The sequence below is a fragment of the Coregonus lavaretus genome (assembly GCF_964263955.1).
Source record: "Coregonus lavaretus genome assembly, chromosome: 17".
Lineage (NCBI taxonomy): Eukaryota > Metazoa > Chordata > Actinopteri > Salmoniformes > Salmonidae > Coregonus > Coregonus lavaretus.
Genome location: NC_140004.1, coordinates 5,524,115 through 5,538,348, shown reverse-complemented (window position 1 = coordinate 5,538,348; position 14,234 = coordinate 5,524,115). Strand labels below are relative to the sequence as shown.

General features: G+C 45.9%; 1 protein-coding gene across 1 annotated transcript in view; it reads left to right on the top strand.

Annotated features, from left to right (window-relative positions):
- Positions 1-14,234, top strand: part of LOC311145093 (rho-related BTB domain-containing protein 1-like) — a 64,767-nt gene that overhangs the window by 40,526 nt on the left and 10,007 nt on the right. Inside the window, exons 5-7 of the mRNA XM_084181275.1 lie at positions 29-830; positions 2,298-2,517; positions 8,380-8,498. Of these exons, the coding sequence (XP_084037401.1) occupies positions 29-830; positions 2,298-2,517; positions 8,380-8,498 (1,141 nt within the window). The remainder of the gene's footprint in view (positions 1-28; positions 831-2,297; positions 2,518-8,379; positions 8,499-14,234) is intronic.

The window sequence follows — 14,234 nt, the reverse complement described above, 5'->3', positions numbered from 1 at the left end:
TGATGTAATCCTCTCCCTTTGTCTTCAGACCCATCAAGCCTACAGACATCCTACCTCCTGAGAGAGGCCACGAGGTGGCTAAGGAGCTGGGCATTCCCTACTTCGAGACCAGCATCGTGGCCCAGTTTGGGGTCAAGGATGTGTTCGACAACGCCATCCGTTCTGCCCTTATCTCCCGCCGCCACCTCCAGTTCTGGAAGTCCCACCTGAAGAGAGTCCAGCGGCCCCTCCTCCAGGCCCCCTTCCTGCCCCCCCGTCCACCTCGCCCTGTGGTGGGCATCCCCGACCCCCCTCCCATCGACGGAGAGGCCCCTGACTCCCTCCTCTGCCGGCCGCTGTGCGCTGACGTCCTCTTCCTTCTCCAGGGCGGTGCCACGCGCGTCTTTGCACACAAAGTCTACCTGGCCACATCCTGCTCCAAGTTCTATGACCTCTTCACCCTGGACCTGCTGGCTACCGAGTCGGATTGGGAGGGAGAGGAGCGCGCCGAGAGCGGGGAGGAGGACGAGCAGAGCAGGAGAGGAGCCAAAGAGCAGGCGGGGCGCACTAAGAGCTTGGACATCGATAAGGAGGGGGAGGGGGGCGCCAGGGGACTCAAACGGCCACCCATGCTCCAGCAGGGCTCCCTGAGAACTTCCAAAAGTGATAACGCCCTCCCCGCCAGGAGCCAGTGCCCCCTGGGGCCCCTGGGAGCCGGCCGTGGCCTCTCGGGCTGGGGGAGGGGCTTCCTGAGTGTTTACCTGGAGCACATAGCTGACCCCGAGACGGGGCGACTTCGCCTCATGACCGTGGTCTCCATGGACGTCCTCATACAGGAAGAACCCTTCCAGGTAAGATCTGATAACAACAAAACAAGTCTTGCAAGATGCTTTGGATAATAGCGTCTGCTAAATCATTGTATTAAATCATGCAAAACCAGCTACATCGTGAGGTTCCCATTCCCAACACTGCTCCAGGGTTGTATAATCTTAGTGCACTGTGAAGAATGCCCCTACTGGTCATCACAACCATAACACATTTTAGGGCAACAAAGACATTTTAAAAAAAGTCCCTATATTCAGTCTGTTATGAGAACGGTAGCCCCTATCTACATGAGCAGGGTGTCTACGGAAAGCTGAGTATCTTGGCTATTGATCGGTGCCTTCAAATCTTTGGTGTGACTTACTACCATATATGGGCATATGAATTTTTAAGGACAAGCCGAGCCGATGACCTCATTTCAAGATGGCTGCTACCTACATTCCGGTTAGCGTTGTGAAGAATAAACAAAATAAACACGGAATACGTCAATACACACCGAAAGCCGGGACTCCACAGATCATGGGGCTATCTTATTTGTCTGCCTGTGACCTACCGTTATTAATCACCAGCCCCGAGAGTCAAAATGTTTATTTTACACGTTTTCACCCAACAGCAAACATCTCACAAGGTAAGCTTTGATTTGGTCTGTGTTTGAACTATAGCTACACGGGGAATATCAAATTAATCCTTAGGTTGGTAGGAACAAGCCTATTGCCAATGTTATCTGATGATGTATGATTTAATGGCAACATCGAATGTCCACCGAGTTACTATATCTTTGCGCATCAAAAATATGATGTTGCCTGCTTACGCACTGTAGGCATCCATTAAACAGGGGATTGGCTATTATGGCACCTTGACAGTCTTGTAGCCAATGAGATAAGCTTTCCAGGGATATGCAGTTGACCTGGGTTGGACAAAACAAGGTCTAGAACCTTTTTATGTGTAATGTGAACTATTGCTACCTGGCTTAGAGACTTGGAAATGTCCGTGACCACACCTGACACCACTTACTAAAACATCTGCCCATTTTTTTTTCTGATATTGTTCACATGTTATGGAAGCCATCTGATGTGGTTCCAGGTCTAGTCATCAATAATTCACTTATAGCTTGTCAATGAAAGATGACTTTCAAAATTAAACTGTTATTTTGTGTGTGCTTGATCTTGTGAATTCTGAACTATGTAACTCCTATCTGTCTTCTGATCATTTCCTCATAATCTCCCAGATGTCTTCTTTCCAAATATACCAAGTTTCAGAATCATGTAATTACACATGAATAGCAGTTACTTTTGGGTATGTCTATATAGGCAGAAATCTAAATTTTGCCATTATATTTACATTTAAGAGGAGAATTAAAGGTAATTAAAGTGAAGTGAATTCAAACACATCAAATGGTGTTTATTAACTTGATTTATACCACTGCTTGGCTTAATACTCAATTCCGATAAGTTGAGAGGGTGTTGATTCTTTTTTCAACTCTGCGGTGGTTTCAGGCCGTGCTGCAGTACTTGTATACAGGCAGTCTGGACGAGAGCCGAGGGGACCTGATGCAGGTGGCCACCATCGCCGAGCTGCTGGAGGTGTTTGACCTGAGGATGATGGTGGCCAATGTGCTGAACCGGGAGAGCTTCATGAACCAGGAGATCACAAAGGCCTTCCACGTCCGCCGAGCCAACCGCATCAAAGAGTGCCTCAGCAAGGGTACCTTCGCCGGTAAACACACTGCCCCCACTTCTCTTGACTTACTGCGTCCTCAGAGCTATTGTGTGTTATGTGTGCGTGTGCGTGTTTGCATTCATAAGTGTGTACACACTACATTTAGCATTCCCATGTTATTCCAATATTCTCCCATTAATTCACATGTCTGGATCTATGGCCATGATATTGTTTTTCCTATTTGCAATATTTTGTTTGTGTGTCCTGTCCTCCATGTCAAAATGAGTCCATTTGGTGTCATCGATCTAAATATGTGTTGCTGAGCTTTTCTGCTTTCTCCGTATGTGTGCCGTGCCCATGTGTTTCTTTACGTCACTCCTTTCTGGTTCCTTTGTGTGCATGTTGGCTATAGCGTTTCCTTCAAGGTGAGAGTGAGATACTATCTCTAAAGTAACTGTAGTCTTTTCTACCTTCAGCTGGCCTACCACAGTCCTTATTTTGTAGTCATTGTGTCTGTTTCCATGGGGATTTGTTTTTCAATATAAACTATATATACAAAAGTATGTGGACACCCCTTCAAATTAGTGGATTCGGCTATTTCAGCCACACCCGTTACTGACAAGTGTATAACATCGAGCACACAGCCATGCAATCTCCATAGACAAACATTGGCAGTAGAGAATGGCCTTACTGAAGAGCTCAGTGACTTTCAACAGTCATAGGATGCCACCTTTCCAACAAGTCATTTCGTCAAATTGCTGCCGTGCTAGAGCTGCCCTGTGTATTGATGTTAGAGCTGCTAGATCTGCCCCGTGTATTGATGTTAGAGCTGCTAGAGCTGCCCCGTGTATTGATGTTAGAGCTGCTAGATCTGCCCCGTGTATTGATGTTAGAGCTGCTAGATCTGCCCCGTGTATTGATGTTAGAGCTGCTAGATCTGCCCCGTGTATTGATGTTAGAGCTGCTAGAGCTGCCCCGTGTATTGATGTTAGAGCTGCTAGAGCTGCCCTGTGTATTGATGTTAGAGCTGCTAGATCTGCCCCGTGTATTGATGTTAGAGCTGCTAGAGCTGCCCCGTGTATTGATGTTAGAGCTGCTAGATCTGCCCTGTGTATTGATGTTAGAGCTGCTAGAGCTGCCCCGTGTATTGATGTTAGAGCTGCTAGAGCTGCCCCGTGTATTGATGTTAGAGCTGCTAGATCTGCCCCGTGTATTGATGTTAGAGCTGCTAGATCTGCCCCGTGTATTGATGTTAGAGCTGCTAGAGCTGCCCCGTGTATTGATGTTAGAGCTGCTAGATCTGCCCCGTGTATTGATGTTAGAGCTGCCCCGTGTATTGATGTTAGAGCTGCTAGAGCTGCCCCGTGTATTGATGTTAGAGCTGCTAGAGCTGCCCCGTGTATTGATGTTAGAGCTGCTAGATCTGCCCCGTGTATTGATGTTAGAGCTGCTAGAGCTGCCCCGTGTATTGATGTTAGAGCTGCTAGAGCTGCCCCGTGTATTGATGTTAGAGCTGCTAGAGCTGCCCTGTGTATTGATGTTAGAGCTGCTAGATCTGCCCCGTGTATTGATGTTAGAGCTGCTAGATCTGCCCCGTGTATTGATGTTAGAGCTGCTAGATCTGCCCCGTGTATTGATGTTAGAGCTGCTAGAGCTGCCCCGTGTATTGATGTTAGAGCTGCTAGAGCTGCCCCATGTATTGATGTTAGAGCTGCTAGAGCTGCCCCGTGTATTGATGTTAGAGCTGCCCCGTGTATTGATGTTAGAGCTGCTAGATCTGCCCCGTGTATTGATGTTAGAGCTGCTAGAGCTGCCCCGTGTATTGATGTTAGAGCTGCTAGAGCTGCCCCGTGTATTGATGTTAGAGCTGCTAGATCTGCCCCGTGTATTGATGTTAGAGCTGCTAGAGCTGCCCCGTGTATTGATGTTAGAGCTGCTAGATCTGCCCTGTGTATTGATGTTAGAGCTGCTAGATCTGCCCCGTGTATTGATGTTAGAGCTGCTAGATCTGCCCCGTGTATTGATGTTAGAGCTGCTAGATCTGCCCCGTGTATTGATGTTAGAGCTGCTAGATCTGCCCCGTGTATTGATGTTAGAGCTGCTAGAGCTGCCCCGTGTATTGATGTTAGAGCTGCTAGAGCTGCCCCGTGTATTGATGTTAGAGCTGCTAGATCTGCCCCGTGTATTGATGTTAGAGCTGCTAGATCTGCCCCGTGTATTGATGTTAGAGCTGCTAGAGCTGCCCCGTGTATTGATGTTAGAGCTGCTAGATCTGCCCCGTGTATTGATGTTAGAGCTGCTAGAGCTGCCCCGTGTATTGATGTTAGAGCTGCTAGAGCTGCCCCGTGTATTGATGTTAGAGCTGCTAGATCTGCCCCGTGTATTGATGTTAGAGCTGCTAGATCTGCCCTGTGTATTGATGTTAGAGCTGCTGGATCTGCCCCGTGTATTGATGTTAGAGCTGCTAGAGCTGCCCTGTGTATTGATGTTAGAGCTGCTAGATCTGCCCCGTGTATTGATGTTAGAGCTGCTAGAGCTTTTTTAGGGGGTAGATCAGCTTTAATATTTCAGATCGATTGTGGCTTCCATCAGTGTAATTGTCTGCATAATTTCCAATCCCCCATATATTTGTTTTGTAAATAGCATTCGAAAGTATTCAGACCCCTTGACCTTTTCCACATGTTGTTACGTTACATTCTTAATATAAAATGGATTACATCGTTTTTTCCCCCCTTATCAATCTACACACAATACCCCATAATGACAAAGCAAAAATAGTTGTTTTGAATTTCTTTACAAAAACTAAAATAATATCACATTTACATAAGTATTCAGACCCTTTACTCAGTACTTTGTTGAAGCATCTTGAGTCTTCTTGGGTATTACGCTACAAGCTTGGCACACCTGTATTTTGGGAGTTTCTCCCATTCTTCTCTGCAGATCCTCTCAAGCTCTGTCAGGTTGGATGGGAGTGTCGCTGCACAGCTATTTTCAGGTCTCTCCAGAGATGTTAGATCGGGTACAAGTCTGGGCTCTGGCTGGGCCACTCAAGGACATTCAGAGACTTTTCCCGAAGCCACTCCTGCGTTGGCTTGGCTGTGTGCTTAGGTTTGTTGTCCTGTTGGAAGGTGAACCTTCGCCCCAGTCTGAGGTCCTGAGCGCTCTGGAGCAGGTTTTCATCAAGGATCGCTCTGTACTTTGCTCCGTTCATCTTTCCATCGATCCTGACTAGTCTCGCAGTCCCTGCCTCTGAACAACATCCCCACAGCATGATGCTGCCACCACCATGCTTCACCTTAGGGATGGTGCCAGGTTTCCTCCAGACGTGGTGCTTGGCATTCAGGCAAAATAGTTTAATCTTGATTTCATCAGACCAGAGAATCCTGTTTCTCATGGTCTGAGAGTCCTTTAGGTGTCTTTTGGCAAACTCCAAGCGGGCTGTCATGTGCCTTTTACTGAGGAGTGGCTTCCATCTGGCCGCTCTACAATAAAGGCCTGATTGGTGGAGTGCTGCAGAGATGGTTGTCCTTCTGGAAAGTTTTCCCATCTCCACAGAGGAACTCTAGAGCTCTGTCAGAGTGACCATCGGGTTCTTGGTCACCTCCCTGACTGTGGGACCTTATATAGACAAGTGTGTGCCTTTCCAAATCATGTCTAATCAATTGAATTTACCACAGGGGGACTCCAATCAAGTTGTAGAAACATCTCAAGGATGATCAATGGAAACAGGATGCACCTCAGCTCAATTTGTAGTCCCCTGTAGCTCAGTTGGTAGAGCATGGCGCTTGCAACGCCAGGGTTGTGGGTTCGTTTCCCACGGGGGGACTTACTAACTGTAAGTCGCTCTGGATAAGAGCATCTGCAAAATGACTAAAATGTAAATTTTGAGTCTCATAGTAAAGGGTCTGAATACTTGTAAATAAGGTATTTCTGTATTTTATTTTATTTTTTGCCAAAAAATCTAAAAACCTGTTTTCACTTTGTCATTATGGGGTATTGTATGTAGATTGATGAGGAAAACAAATATTTAATCAATTTTAGAATAAGGCTGTAACATAACAAAATGTGGAAAGTCAAGGGGTCTGAATACTTTCAGAATGCACTGTGTGTGTGTGTGTGTGTGTGTGTGTGTGTGTGTGTGTGTGTGTGTGTGTGTGTGTGTGTGTGTGTATATATTGATGCCCCACCAGGTGAGATCTTGCAACTTCTTCCATTTTCTAATAATTGCGCCAACAGTTGTTGCCTTCTCACCAAGCTGCTTGCCTATTGTCCTGTAGCCCATCCCAGCCTTGTGCAGGTCTACAATTTTATCCCTGATGTCCTTACACAGCTCTCTGGTCATGGCCATTGTGGAGAGGTTGGAGTCTGTTTGATTGAGTGTGTGGACAGGTGTCTTGTATACAGGTAACGAGTTCAAACAGGTGCAGTTAATACAGGTAATGAGTGGAGAACAGGAGGGCTTCTTAAAGAAAAACTAACAGGTCTGTGAGAGCCGGAATTCATACTGGTTGGTAGGTGATCAAATACTTATGCCATGCAATAAAATGCAAATTAATTACTTAAAAATCATACAATATGATTTTATGGATTTTTGTTTTAGATTCTGTCTCTCACAGTTGAAGTGTACCTATGATAAAAATTACAGACCTCTACATGCTTTGTAAGTAGGAAAACCTGCAAAATCGGCAGTGTATCAAATACTTGTTCTCCCCACTGTATATGGCACAGCTGTAAATTTTTTGGTCCTTAAATGAAACTGGTAAACTTTTTTATTTATCACAATTCTTTTTATATATATATATATATATATATATATATATAAAACGCGTTCTCTGGAGTGATGAATGACGCTTCACCATCTGGCAGTCCGACGCACAAATCTGGGTTTGGCGGATGCCAGGAGAACGCTACCTGCCCCAATGCATAGTGCCAACTGTAAAGTTTGGTGGAGGAGAAATAATGGTCTGGGACTGTTTTTCATGGTTGGGGCTAGGCCCCTTACTTCCAGTGAAGGGAATTCTTAATGCTACAGCATACAATGACATTATAGACAATTCTGTGCTTCCAACTTTGTGGCAACAGTTTGGGGAAGGCCCTTTCCTGTTTCAGCATGACAATGCCCCTGTGCACAAAGCGAGGTCCATACAGAAATGGTTTGTCGAGATCGGTGTGGAAGAACTTGACTGGCCTGCACAGAGCCCTGACCTCAACCCCATCGAACACCTTTGGGATGAATTGGAACGCCGACTGCGAGCCAGGCCTAATCGCCCAACATCAGTGCCCGACCTCACTAATGCTCTTGTGACTGAATGGATACAAGTCCTCGAAGCAATGTTCCAACATCTAGTGGAAAACCTTCCCAGAAGAGTGGAGGCTGTTATATCAGCAAAGGGGGGACCAACTCCATATTAATGCCCATGAATTTGTAATGAGATGTTCGATGAGCAGCTGTCCACATACTTTTGGTAATGTAGTGTACCTCTTGAATATAAATGATTTACTCGCTCTAGTGGTTTCTATGCCCCATGAAGATTAGCGTGTCCTATAGGTCTGCCCTAGGGATTGGTTTAGTTTTTTCAAAGAATGCTTCCTCTTTCGAATGACATCTTTCGGCCTCCAAACAGAATAAAGGGACAGTCAGAGCCCTTCAAAGGTCTATATAGGTTTCAAACTTAGTACCTCAACTCTGCTTGACACTGTGTGCCAGCGTGTCCCTCCCTTACACCCTGTGTCAAATAGAGCTCTGTCTATCTGTCACTGTATCTCTCGGTCTGTCTACCCGTCTCTGTGTGCGTCTGTCTGTCTGCGTTTGTCTGTGTTTGTGTCCTTCTATCTGTCTGTCTTCCCCTCTCTCTGTAACCTCGACTCCGTGGCTCACTACGAGATGAGTGCTCAGTGTTTTCCCTCCCCCGGTTTTAGATGTGGTGTTCCGCCTGGACGATGGATACATGCCGGCCCACAAACCCCTGCTCATCTCCAGCTGCGACTGGATGGCCGCCATGTTCCGGGGATCCTTCATGGAGAGCTACATCGAGGAGGTGAGTCAGGAGTAGGATGCTGGGGTTACACTGTCAAACCAGACATATTCCCCAGTTGAACCTAGCAATAGGAGAAATATCAAAGTGTTAGCTAAATGTGTGGAAGAATGACATGGATTGGGGTTCGGTAAGGATGGGTTGTAGAAGTATAGTAGTGGTGGTGGTAGAGGAGGGGTCGTGGCTGGATGAGCTGTTCTGCGATCTATAAACCTGTTTCACCTGTCAATGTGTTGAATGCACACTGTAGTATGATCCTCCTCTAAGGGCTCACAGAGTTAGCTGCCACGCTAACTGACAATACATAGAGTACTGGAGTACAGCCAGAAGAGTGGCTTAAAGCAGCAGGCAGACAGGATTCCGCATCTGAGCCGGCTCACCTCGGGACTTCCTGTTTAATTTCCTGTCTACACATACTTCCTGGACAAGAGGAATCGTGAGAATATCATAATATCACAGCACTAACCACACATACCGCCCGCATTCCTGCCTGTTATCAACATACTGTCAATTGACAGCCTTATCTGATGGTTCGAGAAGAGGCTATTGAGGGAGGCTGAGAGAGATGGTAGAGCAGAGGACAGTATGTATCGCAAAGGGAACTCTTTTTCCTTTGACATTTGACCCCAAGACAACGGCGTAACATGACATGCATTCACATTAGAGAGCTGCCCGTGAGCCATACATGAGAAACAATCCAGGAACACACAAAAGTCTGTATATAGTAGCTAGAACACAGGATATTGTGGGACTGTGGGCCGGATCATTCTGGATTCTCAGAGCCCAAGCATCCCTCTCCTTATCCAGGTCAGTATTCCCTGTGCGGTGTGTGTCCGGTTACCCCCGGCGCGTCTCTGGCGGCTCGGGTTCTAGAAAGACAACTCCAGGACAGGGCTGCGGACTGGGCCGACCCACCCAGGGAGGGAGCACCTGTCTCTGGGTGCTGTGGGTGTCCGCTGCCTGTGCCCTTCTGACGAACTAGATCCCCCAGGTATGGTTACAGTCCAGGCCCCACAGGCTTTGGGTTACGGCCCTGCCAGGAAGCCGGCAGCCCCAGGACGCTGGCCTGGTCCGATGGATGCTTTTACAGCCAGAGTCCACAGGGAGGGGGGAGGGGTGAAGGTGGAGTGGACAAGGGTCATGGTGCAGGGTGGGGGTCATTTTATCTATAAGGACATTTGTAAAACACCGACAGCAGTGAGGGTGGGGGTCGACAGTGGAGGCTACCGGGATGCTTGCCAGTATCCATGGTAACCCTGAAAGCTTATGTTTGTCCCATTGTGGCAATCTTTATGGCGTTCCGCTTGCACAGTGCAGTGGCCAGGTGCACATCTAACAAAGACCGAGGCACTGGACAATGTGAAGCCGTCAGTATTTGTCATTGTGTGTGAGATGTCTATAGTGGAGCAACCAGGATAGTGGGATAGAGTCCTAGACTCTTAGGGTTGCACATTCACCTCAGTTTGAAATCTCAGTACAAAAACCCTCACACATCCCTCCCTTTCCCTGCTTAGCTGGCTGGCCTTGCGGTGCATGGACAAAGCCTCCCTTGGAGTGGCACAGATGTGGCTGTGGTTGTGAGCAGTGCCATTGTGCCTGACGCAGGCAGACGGGTCCCCTTGTCACTAATGCATTACCACGTGCTGTCTGTCTGCCCCCCTGTCTGTCTGTCTGAGACACATCTGCCTGGTGAATGTCTGGCTATTTTCAGAGCCAGTCTCAATGGAGCAGAAGCGAGACACTTGATGTAGCATTTAACAGACGCTCAAACGGAGGGCAATTTTTTTTGCTTTGCCTTAGCAGCAAGGCCCTTGAACGACAGTTTTTCAGGCTCCGCTCTATTCAGGAGGAAAATAACTCAGAGAGGTGGCAGGGTTGAAAAGAAGAAAGAAGAAGTGAAACTTCACTAGTGAAAGGAAAACAAAACGAGAGAAAGGATGAAAAGGACACTTGTCCGAGCGAGGTTCGTGGCGGCGTGCGTGGAGAAGCGTGTGTCCTTGGGAGTCTCTGACCAAACAGTGTCCTGTACTGTGGCTCATCTTGCTTGATCATCCTCTGTTTCAAAGTGTGTTGGACTGAGACTGGATGCACCAACCTTTCCGTCTGTCTGCCGTCAGCCAACACAGTTCTTTCTTTAACACCTTTCACCTTGAGTCGTCTCGCCCTTCCCATGCCAAAAATAAACTCAATAAGACCCTCCCTGATTGGATAGTTTGGTTTGAATGCCCTTCTGATGATGAGTAAGGAGTTCATCAAAGTTAATCTGAACGGTACCCACAAAGAATCATACAAACAATTTCAGGATAAAGACAAGGTGAGACAGCCAACAGCTATTAGTAGCTGCAGGTCAGGACAACCAACTTTAGCAGTTTGCATTAAAAGAGCAGAAACATGACAACCTAATTCAAATGAGTAAAAAAAAAGCACTGGTTAATTTATTCATCCAGTCTGGCAAGTCCTTGAGATGAGCCAGCCTTCAGAAAATTCAACCAAACACTTGATCCCAAATGTACAACTCCTGGCACTGCTAGAGTAAACGGGTTGATTGCTTTGCAAATGGATACAGCAACTCAGGTAGTTAATGAGATTCTGAAAGAGCCATGAAAAAGAACCCTGTGTGTAGACAGATGGAGCAAGAAAGGACTGACTGTTTCGCTTATGGGCATATCAGCCAGCCTCTATCAGCCCAGCATGCACTGCTCATCCTCCTGAGCTGGCCATAGCTTTGAACGGCGGGGCAGAAATGTCTGAATCTGAGTCGGACAATGACGATTATCCTCTTAAATCCAAGTCACATTAAGATTGATTTATAATTTAAACCTAACTGGAAAATAGGGGGTAGGTTGTAGAGAGTCGAAGGACCATAAATCTAATAAGAAACCTTAGGTGCTGGCTTAAGGCCGGTAGCAACCACTACAGAATGTCCGGTCAGAACAAGGATGAGGCGGATGTCCAGGTTAAGGGGGGTTTAATGGAAGAAGATGTCCACATTCACACACACATACTATCTACAGTTATCCATTAAGGAACCATTATCTGGAATAAACCTTTTCTAAAGACATCTGGACTTGTTCTTGCCGGACAGACCTGTGGCGGCAGAACCATATCCACTGGCACCTATTGCCCGTTATTCATGGTCCTCCCGGATCAGTTCTTAGTATTCATGGTCCCCCCTTGTGCCTTATTGCTTAAGTGACCCCTAGTGGTCAGAGTGGTGCAGGGTTTTACAAATGTTATACGCTGTGTGTGTGCATGTGTGGGAAGGTGTGTGGGAGAAGATGAAGAGAAGGGGGTTGCCATGGTCCGATGGTGCAATCTGCAGTCCCAGCAGTTTTCTTTCGATCCCTCCCAAAATCGCCCTCGTAACTCCTTGGCCGTCACTTGTGGCTGTGGGAATAAGTGTGACTTTGTTTGCTCTCCTCTGAGGAGAGAAACACACTTGGACCCTCTCCAGGTTCTGAACAAGTTTCAGGATGGAGGGGGGTCTTGGCCTACCATCAACTCTTACACTGCACTAAGGATAGAGTAATCTTCATGAATCTGGTATCTTCTTTTTCTTAACATAACTTCTCCTGGACATCTTTTCTCCAGTGCAGTGTTAATTTTGGCAGCTATTTTAGATTTAGTCTTAAAATACCTTTTAGTCTTAGTCACATTTGAGTCATTTCATCCTTTGTTAGTTTTAGTCATTATCAGTTGACTAAAACTCTGGACCATTTTTGTCTAGTTTTAGTCACATAATAGTCAGTGCATTTGTTTCTATTAAATCATGAATATTTAGGCAGATGGCCTTGTCCAACTATCCCCTCGTATAGATTAGCTGGCAAGATTGATATTGTAGCTGATTGTAACCAATGCCAGCCATAATTAACCATATAGGCTATAAAGCCTTGGCTACAGGTTAAACAATTTACAGCTCTGATTTTCTCCCCATCATAACTGTCAAGGGGGTAAATAACAGTGGTTTCCTTGAAAAGGGGAGAATTTGAGCTTTACAAAAATTCCAGAATTATTACTGTACTCCTAATATTCAACGGATAGCATTCATTTTCCCCATAGAATAAAGCAACTGCAACTCGCATTTGCGGACCGCGGCGCGAGAGAGGCAACACAGATGAATGAATAACAGTGCAAAATAGAGCTTCTGATGTGATCAAATCAAAAATAGGCTACATGAAAGTAAGAGAGAGAGGAAACATTGTTTCTATACTGAACAAAAATATAAACACAACATGCAACAATTTCAACAATGGATGGATTATCTTGGCATAGGAGAAATGCTCACTAACAGGGATGTAAACAAATTTGTGCTAAGAATTTTAGAGAAATAAGCTTTTTGTGCGTATGGAAAATTACTGGGATTTTTTATTTCAGTTCATGAAAAATGGGACCAACACTTTACATGTTGCATTTATATTTTTGTTAAGTATAGTTGAGGTTAGTTACAAGTCAAGTGTCCTGGCTCTGCATCAGATCAAAAGATTGACGAGTGACTGAAGTGACCGCCTGGGAGCTGTGTGGGAGAGCCGGGCAGAACAGCTCAATCCAACCGTACAACTGAAAGATGTCAATTCTGCCAATGAGAGGATATTCTGCATGCATGCCTGCATGCTTAGGATTGGACAAAACCGATGAAAAGTAGCTTAATGTCAAATTATATGTCCATTGATCTCACATGGAATTCTCGTCTCATTACATTTTCGTCGACTAAAATGAGAAGGAATTTGTAATAGTTTTTTTCCAGGGCATTTTGTATTTTTATCGTCATAGTTTTAGTCAGGAAAAATAGGTTGTTGACAAGTATTTTTCGTCATGGTTATTGTTGACAAAATTAATACTGATCCAGTGTTCCTGAGAGATTCAATGTTTTCCTGAACCGAACTCTTCAAAGAACCACACAACCACATGTCTATTGCACCTCAGCCCACTCTGCCTGTATTGGTAGCTCTGATCAGCCTGAGTGCTACTGCTTCAACAACAGACAATCTTATTGGAGCAGGACACGGTGAGCAGCAAATAGTGAGGGGATATTACCTTATTTTCTGTAGCTGTACTTTTGTACTTGTTTTATCCGGATGTGGGGACACATTAGCTGTTCTTTTTGTGTGTACTGCTCTGTTTTGGATGTGGTTTAAGTAAATGGTCCAGTCAGAGGTGTTTTCTCCTCAGTCCATCCCACAGCTCTGCTTCAAGCTCTGTCCCACAATGACATCCAGGCCATCAATGCCACGGACGACAGGCCAGTGGGGTTATTCTGGGGTGCTTTGAGGCTGTTACCCTTAGCCACAGCGCTAGCTAGCGTCAACACCCCCCTGGCAGGCTGGGGCTTTCATCTATGGCAGGATCAAAAGGTTGTACTCAACTGGAGATGAACTGCCCTTCACCTTGCACAACCCCCTTCCCCCACGCTACTTCCTGTGACATCACTCTGACATCACTCTACTTACGTTATCCACCCACCCATGCCCTTACATTGCAGGTTGGTGTTAGAGTTGAATATTTTCCTGGTATTTTACAAATGTTCCATCCCGAGAATGAATCACTTTTCTCCCGGGTAACCCGGTATTTCCCGCCAAAACCGGAAGTGTCATTCAAAAGCATTATAAAGCATATAAATATTTCTGGATTTGATAAAAGCTTTGATCAGCATGAAAATTCTAACCTAATGCTACCTGAGCCTGATGAGCCATATATTAAATACATTTTATGACCCTACATTAACGGCATTTAATGAGCCCA